Below are 23,485 nucleotides of genomic sequence, written 5' to 3'. Positions count from 1 at the left end.
GACCGACTCTGGGGTTGCGCGCTCATCTCGCATTATTGGCCGAGGGAGCCGGCGTATAGCTTCCAGGTCATGTGGCCAGCATGACAAAGCCGCTTCTGGCAAACCAGAGCAGCACATGGAAACGCCGTTTACCTTCCCGCTGTAGCGGTTCCTATTTATCTACTTGCATTTTGACGTGCTTTCGAACTGCTAGGTTGGCAACGGTGGCAACGGAGATTGCCAGAGCAACAAAGCTATTGCTGCCATAAACTCTTCCAGGCCCTACCACCCTCCCTGCATCCGACAATTCATTTTAGTTCCTTCTTGAGCCTGTAATTTCCCATTCCCCATCTATGCCTTTTCACTGAGTGGCACTGAGAATGTGGAATGCCCTCTCCAAACGTGGAGGCCCACCAAACTCCATCTATTTTAGTTTTTAGACACCCGTTAAGGATGTTCTTGTTCTGGTGTACTTTTTAACATACGCTTTTTTTTTTAGCCTGCTAATCTGCTGTATCCTGCTTTTAATGGGGCTGCTGTTTTAAGACGTCTGTTTTCGTCCTGATTATTTTTTAACGTTTGTCCGTGTCGCTATTCTTTATAGTGTGTTTTTAATAAGGTTCTTTGTGTATGTGTGTGCATGATCTAAACAGAAAAGTGGGGCGGAAATAAAGAAAAATGCCAGAACCCTTGTGGATGCATGGCTTTAATGGGGCCCGACAGGAGGAACTGTTGCTTGTAGCAGGGCAAATGGTATAGAGCAGTAGTTTCATTACTTTACTTCCTCCCCTCATTTTTTTTTCTTTCTCTCTCTCTTTTCAACCTCAATTTCCACTGGACACCCGCCTGGTGAGTCTCCCTCTGGACATCATTTTTGGGGCAAAGGCTGAGCTCACAGCAGTGCAATGCCAGGGATCAGGGCAGGGGGGTAAGGTGAGGCGAGGGCCTTGGTTTCCATAGCAACCAAGGTCCCATCACCACCCAACTGAAGTCTGTGCTGCCTTTGAGGGGTTTTGCTGTTCTCTCTGGTGGATATCCAAATATGTCACTGGGCAAATGGACCACACACCCCTCCATTTCCCTTCTTCTTGCTCTTCCTGTGCAGGTGGAACCCTCTCAGGAGTGGGAACGTGCTCAGCAGGCAGCTGGAGGCCCTTTCGACGGCGGCTTGGACGGCTCGGATGAAGATGAGCGTGATCCTCTCTTCAGCTCAGCCGACCTGCTCTCCCCCAGTGGACAGGCTGATGTTCAGACCTTGGCCATTATGCTACAGGAGCAGCTGGAAGCCATCAACAAAGAAATCAAGTGAGTTGTCTCGGCCCAGCCCTTTGCAGCAAGCCTGCGCCAGTATTTTCCCATGATGCACCTCTTTGCATTGCTGTCATTGAACGTAGGTAATTGCATACCCTCCAACATTTCTCCGATGAAAATAGGGAAGTCCTATTCCATAATAACAATAACAACCATAATAATGTTATTTTTTTATACCCTGCCCATCTGACTGGGTTGTCCCAGCCCAGGGGTAGGCAAGCTAAGGCCCGTGAGCCGGATGCGGCCCAATCGCCTTCGCAATCTGGCCCTCGGATGGTCCGGGAATCAGCGTGTTTTTACATGAGTAGAATGTGTCCTTTTATTTAAAATGCATCTCAGGGTTATTTGTGGGGCCTGCCTGGTGTTTTTACATGAGTAGAATGTGTGCTTTTATTTAAAATGCATCTCTGAGTTATTTGTGGGGCATAGGAATTCGTTCATCCCCCCCCCCCAAAAAAAATATAGTCTGGCCCACCACATGGTCTGAGGGACGGTGGACTGGCCCACGGCTAAAAAAGGTTGCTGACCCCTGCCCCAGCCGCTCTGAGTTGCTTCCAACATATATAAAAGCATAATAAAGCATTAAACATTAAAAAGCTTCCCTAGTCAGGGCTGCTTTAAGATGTCTTCTAAAGCTTATATAGTTACAGTACTTATCTCCTTGGCTCGGGGAGATACCCTCCAACATTTATCTGATGAAGATAGGAACATCCTAACGTAAAGTGGGACATTCTGGGATCAATTCAGAAACTGGGATGGCTTCTGTAAATCCGGGACTGTCCCTGGAAAATAGGGACACTTGGGAGGGTGGTCTGTGATAATGCCTTGTTTATTCCTAAATTTAGGGTATTTGATTCAGACAGAGTTAATTTGGTGTTCAGGAAATCGATGGGGTTTATAAGTCATGATGATTAGCTTTTTATATTGATTTCAGTGGGACCTCAGTGTAACTAACTTAGGCTGGATACAACCTAGAAGTTTTGATTTCTGTTCAAAATGCACATTATTCAGGTCATCTTAGCGTAGATTACGGATACACTGTAAGTTGTTCTGTTCTTTATAGACAGTTAATGAATTTTCCTTCAACATTAATAAGAGCCTTGTTTACTTGTCCAGTTGTAGCTGGTTTTGCATGCCTCTTCTGTACCTGCGCGTCGTTGGCAAGCATTGAATTTCCTATCTGGTGCTGAATTTGGCAAGCACTATATATATACATAAGGGACCCAGGTGGTGCTGTGGGTTAAACCACAGAGTCTAGGGCTTGCTGATCAGAAGGTCGGCGGTTCGAATCCCTGCAATGGGGTGAGCTCCCGTTGCTCGGTCCCAGCTCCTGCCCACCTAGCAGTTCGAAAGCACATCAAAGTGCAAGTAGATAAATAGGGACCGCTCCGGCGGGAAGGTAAACGGCGTTTCCGTGCGCTGCTCTGGATCGCCAGAAGCAGCTTTGTCATGCTGGCCACATGACCCGGAAGCTGTCTGCGGACAAACGCTGGCTCCCTCGGCCTATAGAGCGAGATGAGCGGCGCAACCCCAGAGTCGGACACGACTGGACCTGATGGTCAGGGGCCCCTTTACCTTTACCTTTATATATATATACATATACATATACATACACACACACACACACACACACACACAAACATCAGCAAAGGCTGAGCAAGCAGTAAGTTTCTAGATCTCATGATTGCAAATTTGTTTGGGAATCCGAATTAGGAAAGCACAATCAATGAAGCAAAAGGGTATTCAGATCCACTTTGTTTACTGAGTGAAGATTTCGAAAAGGGCACGGTACAAAGAGAGAGAACAGATGGCCGTGTTTACCCCGAAATTGCTCACGCTTTCCCCCTCTGCTCTCCTTTCAAGGCTGATCCAGGAGGAAAAGGAATCCACAGAACAGCGAGCAGAGGAAATTGAGAGCCGGGTGACCAGCGCCAGCTTGGACGGGTCCCTGGGACGCTACCGCTCGGGCACTTCCATACCTCCCTCTGTCACCAGTTCCACTCTGGCCAGCCCGTCTCCCCCCAGCAGCGGCCATTCTACTCCCCGCTTGGCGCCCCACAGCCCTGCTCGCGATGGAGAAAAAATGGTGTGTTGGGAGGTGGGCCAGGGACACGGTGGGCCTTGTCTGCTTCCTCTGTGCTTTCATTTTTGAAAGATTTCCCCTCAGGAATCTTTGTGTTGTGTGTGTTTATTCTTAAACTAGTGTCATTCAGCCCGTTTAATAAACGGGCGCTAGAACATTCAGCCTTTTTCAGTGGCGGCGCATGGGGGGGGCTGGGGAGCCCCTCCCACAGCTGCCGCTTCGTCGGGGCGCTCCGCTGAGCCCAGCTGGCCAGCGGGCACCCAGGAGAAGGCCGCGGTTCTTCTGAGGACTGCGAGGGAAACGGTAGGCAGGGGGGTGGAGAGTGTGTGTGTGTGTGTGTGTGTGTGTGCGTCAAGTCTCTGCGTCCAATCCCTGTGCCCGTGGGGCACATGCGCAGTGGTGCAGACACAGGAACACAGGGACTGGACGCAGAGACACTTGCACTTTATTATATAGGATGAGCACATGAAAGCCCCTCGTTCGCAAATGATTGGCTCGTCTAGTCCAGTATGGTGTCAGCAGAGCAGCCCTTCAAGGCCTCAGGTCGAGGTTCTTCTAGGCCTTTCTGCCAGTAATCCTTAAATTAAAGGTGTCAGAAAATGAACCCCACTCAGGGGTTGTGTGCTCAGAATAATAGAAACCAGGATGGCGGCTGAGCTAACGACTTATGGGCTTCTTGGAGGTATCTGGGTGGTCATTGTAGGAAACAGGGTGGTCCAGTGGGCCTGCTCATTCATTATGGACATGAGTAGGAATGAGATTAGGAAAGTGAGGGTGAGTGGATGAGTGGGTTCCATAATGTTTGCATCAGGCCGCTGAGGCAGAATCAGGTGCTCAGGTAGTCAGGGGCGCACACAGGTTCCTCAAGTGCTTTGGTTGGTTGCTGTAATTCTCAGGTTGGGAGGATCATAAAGTTGTCAGCTTCTCTTGGCTTGAGAGATTCCCAGAGTTGCGGCCTTCCCTCTTCTCTAGCAGCGCCATGCAAGTCTCTCTTTTTCCCTGCCTCTTTCCCCTCCCAACAGAACCACGTTGCCAAGGAAGATGGGCGAGGGTCCGAGGAGAAAGCCCTGGCCCTGTGCGAGCCCCCGGCTCCTTCCACCCCCCGCACGATGCGTCTTGAGCGCATGACCCAAGCCTTAGCTCTGCAGGCTGGATCCCTGGAAGACGGGAGAGACCTGAGAACCAGGTAGGTTGCAAGGGGTGGGACAGGACAATAGGGATCTTTTAACATATGATTCAGGCCACTTCTCCCAGTAGGAACATAACTGGAGCCTTTGGTCTTCCTCTGAGGTCTTCCTCCAGGTTCCCCTCTCTCATGGAGGTTTTTTTATTGGAGGGGGGGGCAACAAAGGAGAGAGCCTTTTAAGTTGTGACTCTCTTGCTTGTGGAATGCTCTTCCCAGTGAGGCCCACCTGGCACCATCATTAATGTGGTTTTGGCGCCAGGTAAAAGCGCACCTCTTTTGATGGATTATGCTTAGCAGGGGTTGGAGTGATGAGGCGAATTGACAGGGAGGAAGATCTCCTTTTAGGTTCTCATTTTAGGGTAGGAGTCTCTCTGGAGGAACAGGCCTCTCTTATTTAGAAACTAGTCTCATTCAGCCCGTTAAGAAAACGGGCGCTAGAGGTACGACGGGGCCGCTGCCTTCCCTCCCTTTCTGCGCTCGGCCGCGGGGCGCGCCAGGAACGCAATTAAACAAAGCGCTCTCCTGTTGTGTCCCGCGGCCGAGCGCAGAGAGGGAGGGAAGACCGCGGCCCCGCCGCTCCTCCCACGGACCAGGTAGGGTTGTCAGGAGGAGGAGGCGGTGGACCAAGATGGCGGCATTGGGCTCCGGGGCCGCTGCGGCCGGACCGGGCTCCCGCCGCCGCGGCCCCGGAGCCTAATGCCACCATCTTGGTCCGCCGCCGCAGGGGAACGGGAGGCAGAGGGTTGAGGGGGGGAGAGAGAGAGCGCGCGTGTGTACGTCCCGCCTCTTCGTCCAGTCCCTGTGTCCGTGGGGCACATATGCATTAGCGCAAACCCAGGGACACAGGGAATACTGGACGCAGAGACACTTGCACTTTATTATATAGGATAATCCCTTTCTTATCCTGTCCATCTCCCCCCCCCTCCACCCACCTCCTTCCATTGTCACAGCCTGGGATCCGATGTCACCAACAGCAGCCAGGACTCCTTGCACAAATCCACCAAGAAGAAGAGCATCAAATCTTCCATTGGGCGTCTCTTTGGCAAGAAGGAGAAAGGGAGGCTGGGGCAGTTGGGCCGTGAGTCCCCCTCGCTTGGTATGCCTTTCCCAACCCAGAGCCTCAGTTCTGTTGTCCTGTCTCTCCCCCACACCCACACCCACTTCCTGCCTTTCCCTTCAAAAAAGAATTATTTGACATGTCCCTGTGGAACCAGGCATCAGGAACCTGTGGCCTTCCCAGTGTTGCTGGGTTGCATCTCCCATCATCACTAACCACTGACCATGCTGGCCAGTTAAGTCTAATTGCAGCCTTGACTGCTGTGGAACCTGGCTGTTCCACCAACTATCAGTATTAGGAACTCGCAGAGAGACCTCTTGCCCTTCCGCCTCCCCGCAAGAATCCTGCTCCTCAGTAACCTCTACTTGTGCACTTATTATAGAATCCTTTAAGTTTCTAGCCCTCAAGATTTTTGAATCCAGTGTCGGGCCTGGCACCAAAAATTCTGCAGTTTTTTGGGCACACACCAGGCCTCGGATAACCCTTGTGGCCTTCCGAGCTGGGCTTTGCTTGTGAGCGCCGCTGTTCTGTAGGTCTCAATCCCAGTCCCTGGGGCCCTTTCCAAATAATCAGCTCATCGCAGATAGGAGGAGAAGGATGCTGTTCCTTTGCACAAGGCTTCTGGAGGAGCTCAGGAGAGATTCAAGCTGTCTATGAACTCTTCAAGAGTCTTCCATGTCATAAGGGACCATACTCGCACCCATGCAAAGGGCCCTAGAGCAACACAAGAGGACTCGGTGGACAGCAGGTGGAGGGAACTGGTTGTTCATAGCAACCCCATTCTGCCCGCTGATGCATCTCTTGCCTCTGGAGCCCAAAAAACCTTGGCACTGATGATAGCAAAAATGTCCAGGGATCACCTGTCCCATAGTTGCAGCTCCCTCTGGCCTTAGATGCTGCTTGTGCCAGAACACTCAGAAATACTAGCCCTGTTCAGGTCTTCTAAATCTCTCAGGCAGTGAGAGAGAACAGAGATGAGCATGCTAGTTCAGCGTGTGCTTCACCCTCATTGCCACCAACCATCCCTGTCCCCAAGTTGGAGGGATAGCTTCTTAAGTGAAGAACATTCCTGTAATTCCACTCCCTGTGCAGTGGCGTAGCGTGGGTTGCCAATGCCTCGGGGCTGCACAGAGATCGAAGGGAAATGGATGGAGTACACATGTGCATTCAACTGCCTAACAGCGTCCACATCGCCCGGGACATCACAGCCGCAGGGGTAAGAAAAGAAGAGTCGTTCCATTGTCTGGAGAGGTCACTTCCTGGTTCACATGGAGAAGCTGTTCTCAACGGAGCCCAGAGACAGAAGCACACAGGTGCATTGAGGCAGTACCGAGTGTTGACATTTTGCACCTGGTGCAACCAAATCTGTGCTCCCATGCTATGCCACTGCCCCCATGCCATTTAGAACCCTTGGAAATCCGGGTTCTAGACCACACAGGGGAACCCACACGAGCTGGAAAGCCTCCCTGTGACAGATGTCATCCCTCCAACTTGGGGGCAACAATGGCAGTTTGGGATATAGGGCAGAACTAGCACATTCACCTTCGTCACCCCAGCTCTCTCTTATCGCATGAGTCATTGGGAATGCCTGAACGGGGCTACTGCCCTCATGATGGAGGAGATTACCAGAGCAGATGGTCTAGGGTCCGTGTGCCATTCTCTGTTCGTAACTTGCCCATCTTTCTCCCTAGCTGGGACACCGTCAGATGAGATGTCGCCTGCAGATCCCCTGGGCCTTTCCAAGCTGTCGGGACCAGTGGACAAAGACCGTAGGAACAAAAAGAAGTGAGAAACGGGCAGGGGTACCTGGCTGCAGGTGGCAGGGGTGGGGCAAGGGGGTGGGAGATTAACAGGGTGAAGAGCTTCCTAGGACATGGGCTTGCAAGACCTGGTTGCAGTATCCAGCTTGGGGTTTGCGGATGAGTCACATATACGCCACACAGGCTTCCTGCCTGTGAATTTAGCATGAGTGTAAGTTTTCACTTGTACTTGTTGTGCTGATGAACAAGGACTGTACAGTCGTGCCTCGGAAGTCGAACAGACTCCGTTCCGGAAGTCCGTTCGACTTCCAAAATGTTCCAAAACCAAAGCGCGGCTTCTCATTGGCTGCAGGAAGCTCCTACAGCCAATCGGAAGCACCGTCGGACATTTGGCTTCCAAAAATCGTTCGAAAACCGGAACACTCACTTCTGGGTTTCGATAGTTCAGGAGCAGATTTGTTCGGGAGCCAAGGCGTTCAAGATCCAAAGTACGACTGTAATGTCAAACTTTTAAAGTTCCGAAAGGAACGCTTGGAGCACCCAAGTACATTCGCATTGATGGCTGGATTTAGGAAAAGGTGGAATGTGTAATTAATTATTTTTATTGTTTATTTCATCCATGTTTATCTCTCTCTCTTAAGACCATGGTTTTGAAGCGACGCACAATAATATTCTCCCCCCCCCAAAAAAAAAACACTTTAGAGAAAATCCATTAAAATTCATAATAGAAGCAGAAAAAGTTCCTTAAAATGCCCAGTAAAATAATTTTAAAAGTCTTTGTCAAGCAACAGAAGTTCACACAATATTGAACACACAGCTCCAGGTACATAAAGCCTGTAGGTCTGAGCCATGTGGGACAACCAATAGAGAATATATGATCGGATGTAGACACCACTTGGATTTTCAGATCTCCTTATTTCTCTTTTCTCGCAGGCATGAGCTGCTAGAAGAAGCTTGCCGGCAAGGCCTGCCCTTCGCTGCTTGGGACGGGCCCACTGTTGTCTCGTGGCTGGAGGTAATGAGGTGGGAAGGGAATGCGGGCTTCAGCAAGGAGTTTAAAGACTGAGCTATGTGGATGGGGCAGAGAAGTCAGATGTTTAATCATGGGGTGCAGAAGTGAGAAACAGCACCAGCACCAGCCCCAGCAGAATCTTTTGGGCACCAGTTAAAGCATGGCTGTAGGCCTTATTTCCATGCTGCATGGCAGCACACCCTGCTTTGCCACTGAACAGATACACTCCACAAAGGGATACAGCCATATAACTGCTGGAGGTGGGGGCGGTTGTCGGGACTGCAGCACATAAGGAAATTCTGGATGCTCACCCGCCTCCAATCCCATTCCTGATTTCCCTCTCTCCTCTCCTCCAGCGCATGGTATTTACATTTTTTAAAAGATCACTTGCGACTTCCAAGTATTGTACAGGCTGCAACCATTTCGCATGGGGGTTCTGTTCCCAGCCCCCACATGTGCTGGTAGAGTATGTATAAACACAGGGTCGTCTCTAGGCCCGGGTCCCCTGGAGCGGGGCACCGGGGCGCCATTGCGCCCGGTGAGAGGCGCAGCGGAGGCCGCCCCAGGCGCAGCGGATGCAGCCCTAGGCGTGCCTCTCAGCTGTTTCAGTGGCTTCAGGCTGCTCTCCGGAGGCGCGCGGGCCTGGGGCTGCCTCTGCCGCGCGCAGGGGCGTCGCAACAGGGGGCGGGCAGCGCCCCCTGGCCCAGGGCCGGCCATACGGCCAGGCTGGATGGTGCAGGGTGCCGGCCCTCCAGGCGGCAGCCACGCTGCACCCGCCCACCCGCCACGCTGGGAAACAGGGCGGGGGCGCCGGAGGGATCCGTAGCGCCAGATATGTTTAAGACAGCCCTGTATGAACACACACACCCATTCCGCCCTGCTCCCGTTCCGCCCCCCCCTCCCTGCTCTGCATTCTTTCGGGTCTAAAATTAATGCGGCGATGGCGCATCAATTGGACACACCCAAATGGTTGCCGCCTGTGTTTTTCAGTAGGGCCAAACTGGTTGTACTCTTCACACGGTTAGCAATTTTAGAGCAAACAGTAGGTGTGTTGAGCAGAATTCAGACTGAGACCCAAGTAGGGGCAAAATAGGTGAGTTTAGCCAGGACTCTTGCGCCTGCCATTTTGATGATGATGATGGTGATGCCATTGCTAGTTTGAGGCCTTAGTAGGTCAGTTATTTTCTTAACTTTTTTCTTAAAGGCAGATATTTGCTAGAAGGGGAGCTGTGGGAATCTCAAACAGAGCAAAAGAGGAGAGATTTTAGGGGTTCTGCTTTCCCCAGAGCTGCACAAGCATGGCCTCTCCTTAACCACCTTCCCCCTCCCGTTTGCTCTCGGCAGCTGTGGGTCGGCATGCCGGCCTGGTACGTGGCTGCCTGCCGCGCCAACGTGAAGAGCGGCGCCATTATGGCCAACCTGTCGGACACAGAAATCCAGCGGGAAATTGGCATCAGCAACCCGTTGCACCGGCTCAAGCTGCGCCTGGCCATTCAGGAGATGGTGTCGCTGACCAGCCCCTCGGCCCCCGCCACTTCCCGCACGGTGAGTGAGGGCCTGCTTCTTCCGTCGTCGCCCCTTCTGCCGGAGGAGCTGAGGCCAGTGAGGTTGGAACGGTTTATTTCATTTTCATTAAATAATAATAATAACAACAACACTGATAGCCATCTCCTTTCTTTTGCTGCTGCTCTTGCTAGTCTACTGGGAACGTGTGGATGACACATGAAGAGATGGAATCTCTCACCGCCACAACAAAGCCAGTAAGTGGCGCAGCTGTGCGCATGCTGCCCTCGTGCCCACTCGTTTCCCTGTTCCAGGATCTTACCTTGCTGTTCCTGAGCAGCGGGCAAGACTAGCAGCGGCCTTCTTCCTCTGCACTGACCTTAGCCACCAAAACTGCTTCCTCTTCTTCTTTTTCCTGCAGTTGCCTCTCCCTCCTCCTCCTTCCAGAGGCGGCTTTTAGGGCATTGCAGTGGCACTGGGTATGAGGCGGGCGCCTTCTCAAAGCCTGGTAAATCCTCGTCCGGCTTTGGGAAGAAGGCGTGAGGGCTCTGAAAGGACCCTAGAGCTCTTCTACCTCCTACCCAAAGCCGAGAAAGCGTCTACCAGGCTTTGGGAAGGAGGAAGGAGGGCTCTGGGACCCTGCCAGAGCCTTATGCCTCCTCCCCAAAGCCTGGAACATGTTTACTGGGCTTAAGCCAGTGCCGCGAGGTCTGTGGGGAGGGCATCAAATGTTGGCCTTGTACAGGGTGGCATATTACCAAGGTCCTCCCATACAGCTTCCTCCACTGCCTGCTGCCTTTGGGGTCATCTCGCTCCAAGGAACTCTGCGGACCCTTCCTCTGAGTGGGTCATTGTGAGCAAGGTGGCCTTGGGAGAACACCTGCGCCGCTGCCACGTTTGCGGCGGCAGGTACTGTTGAAAAGCTTCAGAGCGATAAACTTTTGAACAGGCGCTCCCCAAGGCCACCTTGCTCACAATGACCCACTCAGAGGAAGGCCCCTTCCTCATGTTAAGACGCAGCGGAGTGACACAGATGGCACTTTAGGAGCCTGGCAGCTCCTTTGCTGCAGTGGCAGGGCAGCGGCAACACTCTAAGAGTCCTAAGGAGAGCAGCTGCGGAGCTGGAGATGGTGGCTGCTTTGCCAGTGGTGTTGGTGGTCAGCTGGCTGGCCAGCCAGCAAAAAGGTGGTGGGCAGCTAGGCAGGCAGTAGAAGCAGACAGGTTAGGTGGGGGGGACCAATCTGCTGCCTCTTCCACCTGCTGCCTGAGGCAAGAGGCTCACCACAACTAATAGGTAGGCCGGCCGGCCCTGTGTGTGCAATATGATGGCATTTGTATGCACCTGTGAGGTCAGAAGAGGGCGCTTGCCTATTTCTCTGGGGACTTACTGGGTCTTGCAAGTGGGTGCTATTTATCCCTTTCTCTCCTTCTGTTGCTTTTGCAAAGGTGGGTTCTGTGCTTCCTTCATGTATATAGAGGCAGGTGAAGGGCACTTGACAGTGGCACTCTAGCTTCTTTCCATACCTGCCAAGTTGTTGTCAGAGAAATAAGGGACCAGGCCAGAAATAGCAGACCGGAAGTAGCGCTGCTGCCATTTTGGAACTGGGCGGAGCATGCTCAGAAGTAATAATAATAATAATAATAATTTATTATTTATACCCCGCCCATCTGGCTGGGTTCCCCCAGCCACTCTGGGCGGCTTCCAAAAAAACAGAAATTCTAAAATACAGAAATCCATCAAACATTAAAAGCTTCCCTAAACAGGGCTGCCTTGAGATGCCTTCTAAAGGTCTGGTAATTGTTCTCTTTGACCTCTAGTGGGAGGGCATTCCACAGGGTGGGTGCCACTACCGAGAAGGCCCTCTGCCTGGTTCCCTGTAACTTCTGTAACTTCCCTGTAAGTGACTTTTGATGCTGCTTTGCCCAGTTCCAAAATGGCCGCCGCGCCAGAAGTTTCCCGGGGGAAATGGGAGACTTGGCAGCTATGCTTCTTTCTGGTACAAATCCAGCGGGTGGACAGATCAGAAAAGTCCATAGTCATTTCATGTTGCAGGGTGCCACTTTTAATGCTTGGGTGTGCTTTTTAAATAAAGACAGCTTGCGGGTCAAAGGTTAGCACACCATGTGCTAGGTTTCTGCTTGTAGGGAGCTGGTGGCATGTATGTGTATCGTGAACAAACAGAGCAATCCCAAAATATGATCCAAACTGTATTTTAAGTGATACAACCTATTCTGCCAAATGAGGGCTCCATTCTGCTGCATGTGCCGAGTAGGCCTGCTCTGAGATCAAGTGGGAAATTCTTAACTCTGAGCTCTCAGTGGGCACATGTGCAAGCAAATTGTGTCTAACCCTGCCTTAACGATTCCTTTCTGCTTTCCTTCCTGCTTTCCATTTAACCTCTATCCAGGAGACAAAGGAAATCAGCTGGGAGCAGGTATGAGAGGGATCTGCACAATAGCCCTCTCTGTCCTTGCATGCCTACTTGTCTGTGGAAGTGGAGGGGGTGCGGGTTGTTTTTTTGCTGTTATTGGAGAGCGTAGGGCTGGGGGAATCTGCAATACTTCAGGAGAATGGGTGGTTCCCCCATTGTGTAGATTCTCCTGTTTTAGTCTGTGGCAGAACCAACAGTTCCACTGAATTCAATGGCCAAACCATTGAGGACTTCCCATTGTATAACACATTTAAGGATGTTCTGTGCGGTGTTTTGTTTGAACAAAATTATTAGCACAGGTGCCCTGTGTTCCATGTCTCTTTAATCCGGGGTGGCTGTCTTTTGGGACAGAGAAAGAGCATTACAGATCTGTTTGCACCCTTTTCTTTCTTTTGTCCCTCTCATTGTATTGAGAGTATCCGCCTGTTCTTTCTATGCTTTCTGGAAGAGGCCATCTGTGATGAGATGGCACGAGAGCTGTTTCACACATCACCCAGGATAGGGGAAAAGGTTGGGGGTCCAAGACACATAATACAGTGGTACCTCGGTTTAAGTACACAATTGGTTCTGGAAGTCTGTACTTAACCTGAAGCGTACTTAACCTGAAGCGAACTTTCCCATTGAAAGTAATGGAAAGTGGATTAATCCGTTCCAGACAGGTCTGCGGAGTACTCAACCTGAAGCGTACTTAACCCGAAGTATGAGTGTAATTGGTTCTGGAAGTCCATACTTAACCTGAAGCGTACTTAACCTGAAGCGAACTTTCCCATTGAAAGTAATGGAAAGTCGATTAATCGGTTCCAGATGGGTCCGCGGAGTACTTAAACTGAAAATACTCAAACCTAAGCATTTTTTTAAAAAGGCATTTTATTAAATTTTCCAATTAAACACATCTAACAAATAACAAAACAAAACAAACAACAACAAACACAACATAAAAAACACAACATTTTTCTTTTAAACATCTTCTCAATTATTGCAATTCTCTTTGCTCTGCCGAGCTTTGACTTCCCTCCCTCCCCCCCCAGTCGGATTTTTTGTCCATTCCTGTCTTACAGTTTCTTTATTCCTTCTATCTAAAGTCAATTCGTAGGATTTATTTCAATCCTGCGAGTGTCTTTAAACTTCTACAGTTCTTTTCCATATAGTCCACACATTTACTCCACTCCTTTTGGAACTTTGACTCTCCCTGGTTTCGGATCCTGCTAGTCAGTCAAACCTAAGCATATTTAAACCAAGGTATGACTGTACTCTTTGAGGAATGGCTGAAAGGGGAACTTACCCATCTGCCCTGGGCTGAGATGTGCAACTTCCAACAGTGCCCAGAACCCACGCCATCTTGTCGCAAGAGAGAGGGGCACGTTCTGCTCTCTGGGAATCATACTGGAATTTAGGGGAAGCACTAATGTCCGTTGCACTGTAACGTCCACTAAGTCTATAAGGTGAAAAAGAAAAGGGATTAGAGAACCAATGGATTTGAAGAGCAAGTGGGCAGAATTTTTAGTTTTCCCATTTTTAGGGTGGAGAGAGGAGGGCATGATGGGCTTTTTGCTGCTTTCCTAGCCTCCCCCCTCCAAGTTTGCACTTTTTAAATTCCTGGTTCCATTTTGTCCTTAAATGGGAAAACTAATGCTCAGGACATGCACAGCAACTTTGCTGAAGCTGGGCAGCTCTACGTACAGTATCTGGTTTGGGAGGCTCCCTAAGGGACATTATTAACAGCAACAGCAATAATAATAATAATAATAATAATAATAATAATAATAATAATAATAATATACCACCCTTCATCCAAAGTTCTCAGCTTATTGGTTCCATGAAAGAAAGGCAGGTTATAAATGCAGTAACTAAATAAATACAAAATAAAAAAAATCCTTCAGTAGCACCTTAAAGACCAACTAAGTTTTTATTTTGGTATGAGCTTTCATGTGCATGCACACTTCGTCAGATACACTTAAACGGCTACCTACCTGTAACTAAATAAATACAATAGATGCACAGAATTCAGAAGGAAGGGTTGTCCTGAGAGAGGTGAGGGGGATTGGGGAAAGGTTTGTAACTGTGTCAATTAAACAAGCATTGCTAATTGCTCAAAGCCCAAAACATACATAGTGTGTTTGTGTGTGCGCACACCTCCCTCTCACTCACACTGTCTTCCTCCCTTCTCTGTTTCCAAAGATCCTGGCATACGGTGACATGAATCACGAGTGGGTGGGGAACGACTGGCTGCCCAGCTTGGGCTTGCCCCAGTACCGCAGCTATTTCATGGAGTCGCTTGTCGATGCCCGAATGCTAGACCACCTCAACAAGAAGGAACTGCGGGGCCAACTCAAGATGGTGGACAGCTTCCACAGGTGAAGAAGGGGGATCAAAGGGCTTGTTTGAACCTTCTGCAGCTAAGACGTATGCATCCACATTGAAAACGTCATTTTACAGAGCAGTCCTGCACCTATTTGCTCAGGAGCGAGGGCCTACTCCTGCACAAGAGAGCTTCCTGTAATGGCTCCACGCACCCGCTGCAGGGGATTCTGGGAAGGGCGAGGATGAGAATAGCGATAAAGTGCCCACCTCCCAAATCGTTTTCTGTCTTCTGCATTAAAACCTAAAGCTTGGAAGCTTTCAAGGGGGTTCTTTGAGCATTTGACAAGAGGCTAAATTTGAACCAAGAATTTGTCCACTCGTAGTCCAGAGCTGGAATCGGCATGTGGCACCCACGGGTGGCTACCAAGGCCACAGCACTTAGCACATCCCATCGCTGATGCCTGTGGCACTTCAGCACCCCAAACAGTACTGGGCAGCCAGGTGTGGGAGCCGCCATTTTCATTTCCCACAATGCCCCTAGAGCAATGATGTGCCAGGGGCATTGTGGGAAATTTAAATGGCGACTCCCTGTTCCGTTGTGCCTAGTACTGAACAGAATGTTGCTGCCGCCGTCACCAGATAAACCCACCACCACCCAGCACCACAGGAAAGAGTCCAGTAAAGGGGCCTCCTCGAACCCGGAGCCGGCCCTGCCTTAGCCACTCCACTCCACTTATATCTCAGGTGTAACTTCCGCTTCTATCTGTCTCAGGGTGAGCCTCCATTATGGGATCATGTGCCTGAAGCGGCTGAACTATGACCGGAAGGAACTGGAGAGAAGACGGGAAGAAAGCCAGAACCAAATCAAAGGTAGGCGTGGAGCAGGAAGCAAAGGCCCAGGTGTCTACAAATAGTGTAAATTGGGACAGCAATAAATGGATTATGGTGTGTGCGGGACTGAGCTTGCTGCTAAGCCTGCCTCCTCTCCCCCCCCTTCCAGATGTGATGGTGTGGTCCAACGAGCGTGTGATGTGCTGGGTGCAAATGATTGGGCTGAAGGAGTTCGCCAACAACCTGATCGAAAGCGGGGTGCACGGGGCCCTCCTGGCCCTGGACGACACCTTTGATTGCAACGATTTGGCCCTGCTGCTGCAGATCCCTACCCAGAACACACAGGTGAGGAGCAGGCCTGAGAAATCCAGATGGGGGAAGGGGATGACTCAGGGGGAGCCTGAGGGACGAGGCAAAATGCAGGGTGCCTCGTGCAGGGGCAAATCCTGGAGACTTGGCTTTACCTGGCCTTGGACCTCTCTTAGGTGCCTTCAGTGTGGCAAGTGGATTCCCCTGACTTAAGAGGGGGGACACACACACGGTCCCTCTTCATCAGTCTCTGTGGCAGATATGGGGAACACCGGTCCTAAAGGATCTACACTGGCTCCCAATAAGTCTCCGAGCACAATTCAAAGTCCTGGAAAGAGTGGAAGGAAAATAAAAGTAAAGATATATAGGAATTAACCTGGAGGGATTTAGATATGTTGCCATTATTATTATATGTCCATATGTTACATTTATAGGGACCCAGGTGGCGCTGTGGGTTAAACCACAGAGTCTAGGGCTTGCTGATCAGAAGGTCGGCGGTTCGAATCCCTGCAATGGGGTGAGCTCCTGTTGCTCGGTCCCAGCTCCTGCCCACCTAGCAGTTCGAAAGCACATCAAAATGCAAGTAGATAAATAGGGACCGCTCCGGCGGGAAGGTAAACGGCGTTTCCGTGCGCTGCTCTGGTTCGCCAGAAGCAGCTTTATCATGCTGGCCACATGACCTGGAAGCTGTCTGCGGACAAACGCCGGCTCCCTCGGCCTATAGAGCGAGATGAGCGCCGCAACCCCAGAGTTGGACACGACTGGACCTGATGGTCAGGGGCCCCTTTACCTATGTTACATTTATGTTTCGTTTTATGCATGAATGTAACACAGTACGTATTGATGGCAAGATATAACAGAAAAGCAAATAAAAAATATAATATATTATATAATTCAAAGTCCTGGTGCTGACCTTTAAAGCCCTAAACTGCCTCGGCCCAGTATACTGAAGGAGTGTCTCCACGGGACGGCCTTCTGGTGGTTCCCGCACTGCGAGAAGTGAAGTTTCTGGGAACCAGGCAGAGGGCCTTCTGAGTAGTGGCACATGCCCTGTTCTTCTTCTTCTTCTGTTGCTGAACTACAACTCCCATAATCTCTGGTCTATTGGCCGTGCTTGCTGGGGCTGATGGAATTGAGTTCAGCAACACTTGGAGGGTGAAAGCTTCCCCACCCCTTCTCTATGGGACCATCATGCCCTGGCTAACTAGATCCCCAGATTCTGTTTCTCCTCTCCTGGATGCTTTGCGAGCAGAGAAGGCCAAAGGCAACTAGTACCTTGTGGAGCAGTTGCAAGGGGTCAAGCCTGAAAGGACTTCCTTCTTTTTTCTCTCTCAATTTAGGCTCGGCAGATGTTGGAAAAGGAGTTTGGGAACCTCATCACTATGGGAACAGACCGGCGGCTGGATGAGGTGAGCATCTCCTCCTTCCAGAGCCTGTGGCTCAGGGAGGTAAGGTATTCCAACCTTCGTTCTGCGCACCCACCAACCCACCCATGCATTCTTCTTTCTCTGCTTCACAGGACAGTGCCAAGACCTTCAGTCGTTCCCCATCTTGGCGGAAGATGTTCCGGGAGAAAGACCTCCGCGGTGTCAGCCCCGACTCGGCCGAGATGCTGCCGGCCAATTTCCGCACAGCCTCCGTGGCCTCCATTACCTCACCCGGGGTGCAGCTTCGTAAGATGCAGCCAGAGGGTACATGGAGAAATCCACTTCCCCTGCGCAGGGGCCTTGTATGGGCAGAGCTGGGTTATGAGCCAGAGCGCGAAATGGCAGGAGCAGGCCTTGTGCTTCTTTCCCCACTATTTATTTATTTGCATATTAAAATGCCTGCGCTGTCTTTCAGTACAAATCTCCTCAGGTTTACATGATATAAATAAAATGAGCATTAGAAAAACAGTGACAAAATTAAGCACTTGCTGGTGTCAGCAATGTCCGTTCTCACTCCCACCCCCTTGCATTTTCAGGCTGCCAGCAGGCGAGAAAAATGCTTGTGAACATGTGTAAAATGCTTCCCTCACTACTAAACAGTTATCCCTGTACCCCCTAATCCTTGCTCCAGAACCCCAACTTGCAAAGCTGGCTTGTGGGTTTTAGCACCTTACAGTTGTAACCTCTGGACTGAGCACCGACTATGTTGGCCCATTCTTCTTCTTCTTCTTTTTTGCAATGAATTTTTTTATTTTAATAGAACTTTTAACAGGGACTGGATACAAGTCTAGTTATATAATCTCCACACAAAAATTACACTGAGTTTTTAGTGTCATTACAAGCATATTCTTAAGACATTACAGTAGTGGTTAATTTAGCCTCTCCTCAGACAAATTTGAGTAGTTGGTGGGAGAGAATTGTTATCTCCTTCCCTTACATATGAAAAGAAAGGAGACCAGGTTTCAACAAAGGTTTCAACAAAGGTATATCTCTCTTTGCAACACCTTTTGCTACCCTTCCAAGCCCGGTTAGCTGCTCTAAGATAGCCGCATCCCAATTGTTGCCAGTCCATTCTTCATTCCCACTGGAACTGCAGAGACTTTACGTTGATTTTAACAGGAATTGTTAATTTAACATGAATACGTTGATTTTAAAGTGTGAAACAGGAGGCTGCCTTGGAGTCACCAAGGGCTCTGGTGCTTGTAGGGTTGCCGGGTGTCCTCTTTTCCCAGGACACGTCCTCTTTTTCAGGGGTAAAATTTCCATCCAGGTGGATTTGTTAGATTTCCCCAAAATGTCTCTGGCTATACTTTCTGGCTGAGACATAGACATAACTGGTGGCTGAAGACTTGCTTTCTTCTCCTCTTCTCCTGCCTCCCTCAGCAATAGATCACAGCTTCTATATCAGGCATCCCCAAACTGCGGCCCTCCAGATGTTTTGGCCTACAACTCCCATGATCCCTAGCTAACAGGACCAGTGGTCGGGGAAGATGGGAATTGTAGTCCAAAACATCTGGAGGGCCGAAGTTTGGGGGTGCCTGTTCTATAGCCTACATAAAGTAGGGGTATTTGGAATGAGAGTTTGTCATAGCATCCTTTTTTTTTTGCTCTTCAGAATATGGTGAACCTTTCATATGGGAAACCTGTTGGAGGGTGTACCTTTCAGCAGTGCAGGGTGGGGTGGTAGGAGAAGAGATGGGGGGGCGACGACATAGTTTCCTGTGCCAAAACACCCAAGCACATGTGGCCAGCCAGTGAGTGATCTTTGAAAGCTCAGGAGCGTGAGGGCTGTTTGGTTTGATCGACTTTTGCTTTTTGTTCCCTTCATCTCCCCACCCTGGTCCTTTTCACAGGGAACTCATTAGGTAGCCAACGGGCAGACAGTATGTCAGTGCGAACGTACTCCTGTTAACGCCAAGATGACTAAGGTCAGTATGTGCTATTGCTCTTTGACGCTGACTTACGTACCTGCAGGGTACTGTGAAAGCAACACGTGCCGAACCAGAGTCTCTTGTGCTCGAGAGCTAATGTGATGTAGCACTTAGCGCATTGGTAGGCAAACTAAGGCCCCGGGGCCGGATCCGGCCCAATCCCCTTCTAAATCTGGCCCACGGATGGTCCAGGAATCAGCGTGGTTTTACATGAGTAGAATGTGCCCTTTTATTTAAAACGCATCTCTGGGTTATTTGTGGGGCCTGCCTGGTGTTTTTACATGAGTAGCATGTGTGCTTAATCTAAAAGGCATCTCTGGGTTATTTGAGGGGCATAGGATTCAAGTCTCTCCTCAGTCCCAGAGCACCCAGGGCCGCCTCGGGCCAGCCTAACCTGCCTTGGAGGTTTGTTGTGAGAATAAAGGGGGTGGAGGACAAGTCCATATATGGTTACAAGGAAGGAGATTCTGACTAAACATCAGGAAGAACTTTCTGACAGCAAGAGCTGTTAGACAGTGTAACGGTCTCCCTCGGGAGGATGTGGACTCTCCTTCCTTGGAGGTTTTTAAGCAGAGGCTGGATGGCCATCTGCCAAGGATGCTTTAGTTGAGATTCCTGCATTGCAGGGGTCTGGCTTGACGACCCTTCCAACTGTACAGTTCTACAAAGCTGTGATCCTGCGGTGCCACGCGTCCTTTGGAGGAGCGCTAAAAGCAAACCTGATAAAATAATAAAACACCCCTCTTCCAGAACTGTCTCCAGGGGCCATTTCGCAGCTGCTGGGACGATCATTAAAGGAGAGGAACAGGCTGGTGGCGATGGCGAGCCCATAGTCAGTGAGGGCGCGAAGTAGTGTTGGTGGGGGGCCAGATCGAGAGGGTGGGCAAGTTGCCTTAGGCCTGCAGGCTCGGGGCTCCCCGTTGCCACTTTAGAAAAAAGGAAACTTGCCGTTTTGTTTCTGTAGCGCGGACGCCCATTCCACCCGCCCCCGAGGCTATAACGCCGCTTCTCCTTCCGCACAGATGCCGCCACCGAGTGCATCTGGCCGCCACCACGCCTTGGACAGGAGGACTCCCCGCCACTGCTGCCCCTTCCTCATTGTGTGCGCCACTCCGGACTGCGAGGAGCCGCTGCTGCTGCTGCCGCTGCTGTTGTTGTAAAGAAGGAGAAAATGGGACCACGCGGGGAGGCTGGAGAGAGAGAGGAGCAGAGGGAGAGGGAACGAACGAGCTCCCTCCGCCCCACCCCTTCCTCCTAGCAGCAGTGGCTTATGCTCTCTGGCAAACTCTCAAGGGACTCAAGCTGCAGGGGCTACGGGCCTCTGGTGTCTATTTATTGTTGTTGTCGTTCCAGGCAGGGGCATAAGAATGTGAATGAAAATATACGCCCACCCCTGTCCACCCCACTCCTCCGCGGCAGCCTGAGCTTCTCCCTGTCCTGATTCCCAGTAGGTCCAGGGGGAGCGGGGGGGGCACCTTGCATCGCCCTCCTGCCGCCATGGATTGGACTGACCAGCCCACCCACCCTGGGGACCCACCTCCTTTCCCTGCTCTCCTAAGGGTGCTAAACGTCCATTGGCACTTTTTTGTTTGTTTGTTTACTTTTGGGTTTTTTTCTGCATTGCTGCTACAAAGGTGTACCTGGTTCCAGCTCACGGCTACCGGGAGGAGGTTGCTGCTCACGTTAACTCTCCTGCCCCACGCTGTGCCTCTTCTCAACAAGAGCGGGGAGAATAGGGCGGAGGGTGGGTGGCACAGGTACGAGGGGGCCCCCGGTTTCCCTCCCTCCGCTCCGGACTCTCAACTCACGGTGGGAAATGTGGAGAGAAGCACTGGTGGATAAAGAGCCAGGGCTCGCCTGCAGCAGCTACTTGAATCGCAGAGCTCTGAGCTTGTATACATTGCCGCTGCCTTTCCCCAGAAGCGGCTGCATCTTGGCACAAGCGGCGAATCCCTTTTAAATAACAGCTTCCCTCTTTTTCTCGCCTCGCCACCAAGATGCAACTCCCTGTCCCTCCGAGAGGAAGGGCCTGGGATTTTGATGTGAGATGGAGAGGGTGGTGGGACACCCCCCCCAAAAAAAAAACCTATCCGCACTATAATCCCAGCTCTGATAGGACAAAACTGTATCCTGGCCAACGATAGGCTCTTTTCTTTCTTTCTCTAAGAGGAGCAGGGAGTCAGGATTTCAGGTTTGAGATGCTCAAACTGGAAGAGGCAGATCTCAGCCTGGGGTGGGCAATTGAACTCTGGACTTTTACAATATGGCACACAGACCCCCCCACCCCACCCCACCCCTCCTTCCAAGACTACTGTAATATAAGAGTTGTATTTTCTGTGTATATCTGTGCTGTGGAATCTTGTTGTAAATTGAATTTCTTTTTTCGACCGCCGTTACAAGTTCTCTGTTAATTTAATAATGTGTCCTTCTCTCCCCCCCACCCCCTCCCCCCTGCACGCCCATAATTTTCATTTGATGTTTATATTTTCTGCCTTCTGTTTTTGTTCGTTTGTTTTTGTTTTTGTTTTGTTTTTTCCTGGGGAGGGTGTGCGGGGGTGAGGGGCAAACCAAAGGGGGTTGTTTTGCATGAAAGTAGGGAGGGTGGGGGAGAAGAAGAAGAAAAAAATACAACCTTGACAAAAAAAATATTTAAAAAATAATTCTTATCAGGGAGATTGTGAGGGGCAAACAGGAAGCGGAGGTGGTGCAGGAGAGTTCTCCTGATCGCCTCAACTCCAGTTTACCTCAAGGTGAAGGGGAGAGGATGGTGGGGCCGCAGTGGAGCGAGTGATAGGAAATGTTTAGAAAAAGAAAAAAAAGTTTGAAAAGATTTTCTAGGATCTCCAGATTTTTGTTTCATTCGTCAGCAAGCATTCTCTTCTGAACAACAAGGAACATTGCCTGAAGGATCTCTCTCTCTCTCTCTCACTGGGCAACACCTGCAAAATGTCGTTCTCTGTCACAGTCTTTATAAGCCCCCAAATCTTCTATATTCTAGCGAGACCAGCCAAAGTCTGAGGGGAATTACAATGTCGAGACTGAGATCCTAACCCTACTTGCCTGAGAGTCAGACCAGTGGATTCAGTGCAGCCCTAACTATTTTGTCTACTCGGAAGGGGCTCCTGGTAGCAACCACATTTGGGGCCCCTGTAACGCCATCAATGCCGTGCCGGCGTTGTGATTTTTAAGAGTGCAATCCTGACATTGGTCCAATATTGCCCTAGTTTGGGGGTATCCCGAATCGTGGCTACAACTTGCATTTGGTTGCCTAATGAACTTCGTTTGATTGGTATCCTACCCCCAGCTGCCATAACTGGACCACGGGATTGCATTATAACAAAAAGAACCTGAGATGGGGCTTTGTGGCCGAGAGTTTGGTTCAGTTCTCAGCAGCTCCCGTTCGTTGGAGTCGTTTAAGGCACTCTTGTACCACTTCAACAGTCATGGCTTCCCCCAAAGAATTATGGCAGCTGTAGTTTGTTAAGGGTGCTAGGAAACCCCCATTTCCCGGAGTGGTTTAGCAATGACTCCCTCTACCCAGGGAATTGTAGCTTTTGTTTTGTTTTGTTTTAGGGGATTAGGAGGGTCTCCTAGCGGTGCTTAGCACCCTTAACTTAAAGATCCTAGGATTCTTTAGGGAGAACGATGACAGGTAAAGTGGCATAAGAATGCATGGTGTTCAGAATTCCACTCCAGGCTGTTGTGGGATAGCACACTACTAAAATGCTGTAGGGTGGACATGGTTCATGCCAGCAAATCCGTGAAAAAGAAGCAAAGAGATAAAAACTGGGGCAGGGAACATATGGAGGGGAAAAGCCAGGGGGAGATGCGTTAATTACAACCTTTCTAAAACCTGGAGAAATACCCTCCCATTCAGGGGCTTCTTAAGCCTATCCAGCGCCGTGGTTCAGAGATCCCTCCGGCGCCCTGCCCGCCCTTCAAGCAAATGAAATCCACAGCGCCCATCTCAAGAAGCCAGCTTCTCCACCCACCCTGACTGGAGGACATCCCCGTTCCCGACGTACCTGTCCCCCTCCCGGCGTCCGCATCGTCGCAGCTCCAGCTCAGGCACTCCGCCTTGGGGAATGCCTCGGGGGGGGGGCTCGTCCCCCAGTGCTGCATCGCCTGGCCCAAAGCAGCGGCCAAGGCCACCGGGGAGCGAGCGCCCGTTCTCCGCCTCCCCAGGATGCATCATGGCGCTGTGCCAGGACGCCACCGACTTGTAGGCTGCGTGCAACGTGTCCTCTGCTCGGGAGCTGGGCAGAGGGTGCATTGCGCGCAGCCTACGAGCTGGTGGCGTCCCAGTGCAGCACCATGATGTGTCTTGGGGTGGCAGAGGACGGGCGCTCGCTCCCCACCGGCG

The 23,485-nt window shown here is 50.8% G+C and overlaps 1 protein-coding gene across 2 annotated transcripts in view; it reads left to right on the top strand.

The window, feature by feature from the left end:
- PPFIA3 (PTPRF interacting protein alpha 3) overlaps positions 1-23,246 on the top strand; it is a 67,430-nt gene extending 44,184 nt beyond the window's left edge. Inside the window, exons 15-30 of one of the 2 annotated variants that reach the window (XM_035135641.2) lie at positions 1,100-1,284; positions 3,154-3,376; positions 4,396-4,559; positions 5,510-5,655; positions 7,308-7,401; positions 8,310-8,391; positions 9,733-9,933; positions 10,086-10,148; positions 12,300-12,326; positions 14,502-14,677; positions 15,397-15,494; positions 15,625-15,800; positions 17,105-17,173; positions 17,284-17,455; positions 19,045-19,119; positions 20,145-23,246. In XM_035135641.2, coding sequence (XP_034991532.1) covers positions 1,100-1,284; positions 3,154-3,376; positions 4,396-4,559; positions 5,510-5,655; positions 7,308-7,401; positions 8,310-8,391; positions 9,733-9,933; positions 10,086-10,148; positions 12,300-12,326; positions 14,502-14,677; positions 15,397-15,494; positions 15,625-15,800; positions 17,105-17,173; positions 17,284-17,455; positions 19,045-19,103 — 1,935 coding nt within the window. In that variant the 3' untranslated portion in view covers positions 19,104-19,119; positions 20,145-23,246. Of the gene's footprint in view, positions 1-1,084; positions 1,285-3,153; positions 3,377-4,395; positions 4,560-5,509; positions 5,656-7,307; positions 7,402-8,309; positions 8,392-9,732; positions 9,934-10,085; positions 10,149-12,299; positions 12,327-14,501; positions 14,678-15,396; positions 15,495-15,624; positions 15,801-17,104; positions 17,174-17,283; positions 17,456-19,044; positions 19,120-20,144 lie in introns of both variants that reach the window. The other variant, XM_035135640.2, reaches the window with a different exon arrangement.
- Positions 23,247-23,485: the final 239 nt, after the last annotated feature.

Source organism: Zootoca vivipara, chromosome 13 (assembly GCF_963506605.1).
Source record: "Zootoca vivipara chromosome 13, rZooViv1.1, whole genome shotgun sequence".
In the NCBI taxonomy this organism is placed as follows: domain Eukaryota; kingdom Metazoa; phylum Chordata; class Lepidosauria; order Squamata; family Lacertidae; genus Zootoca; species Zootoca vivipara.
The sequence above is the reverse complement of the archived record's forward strand: the minus strand, read 5'-3'. Positions and strand labels throughout refer to the sequence as shown.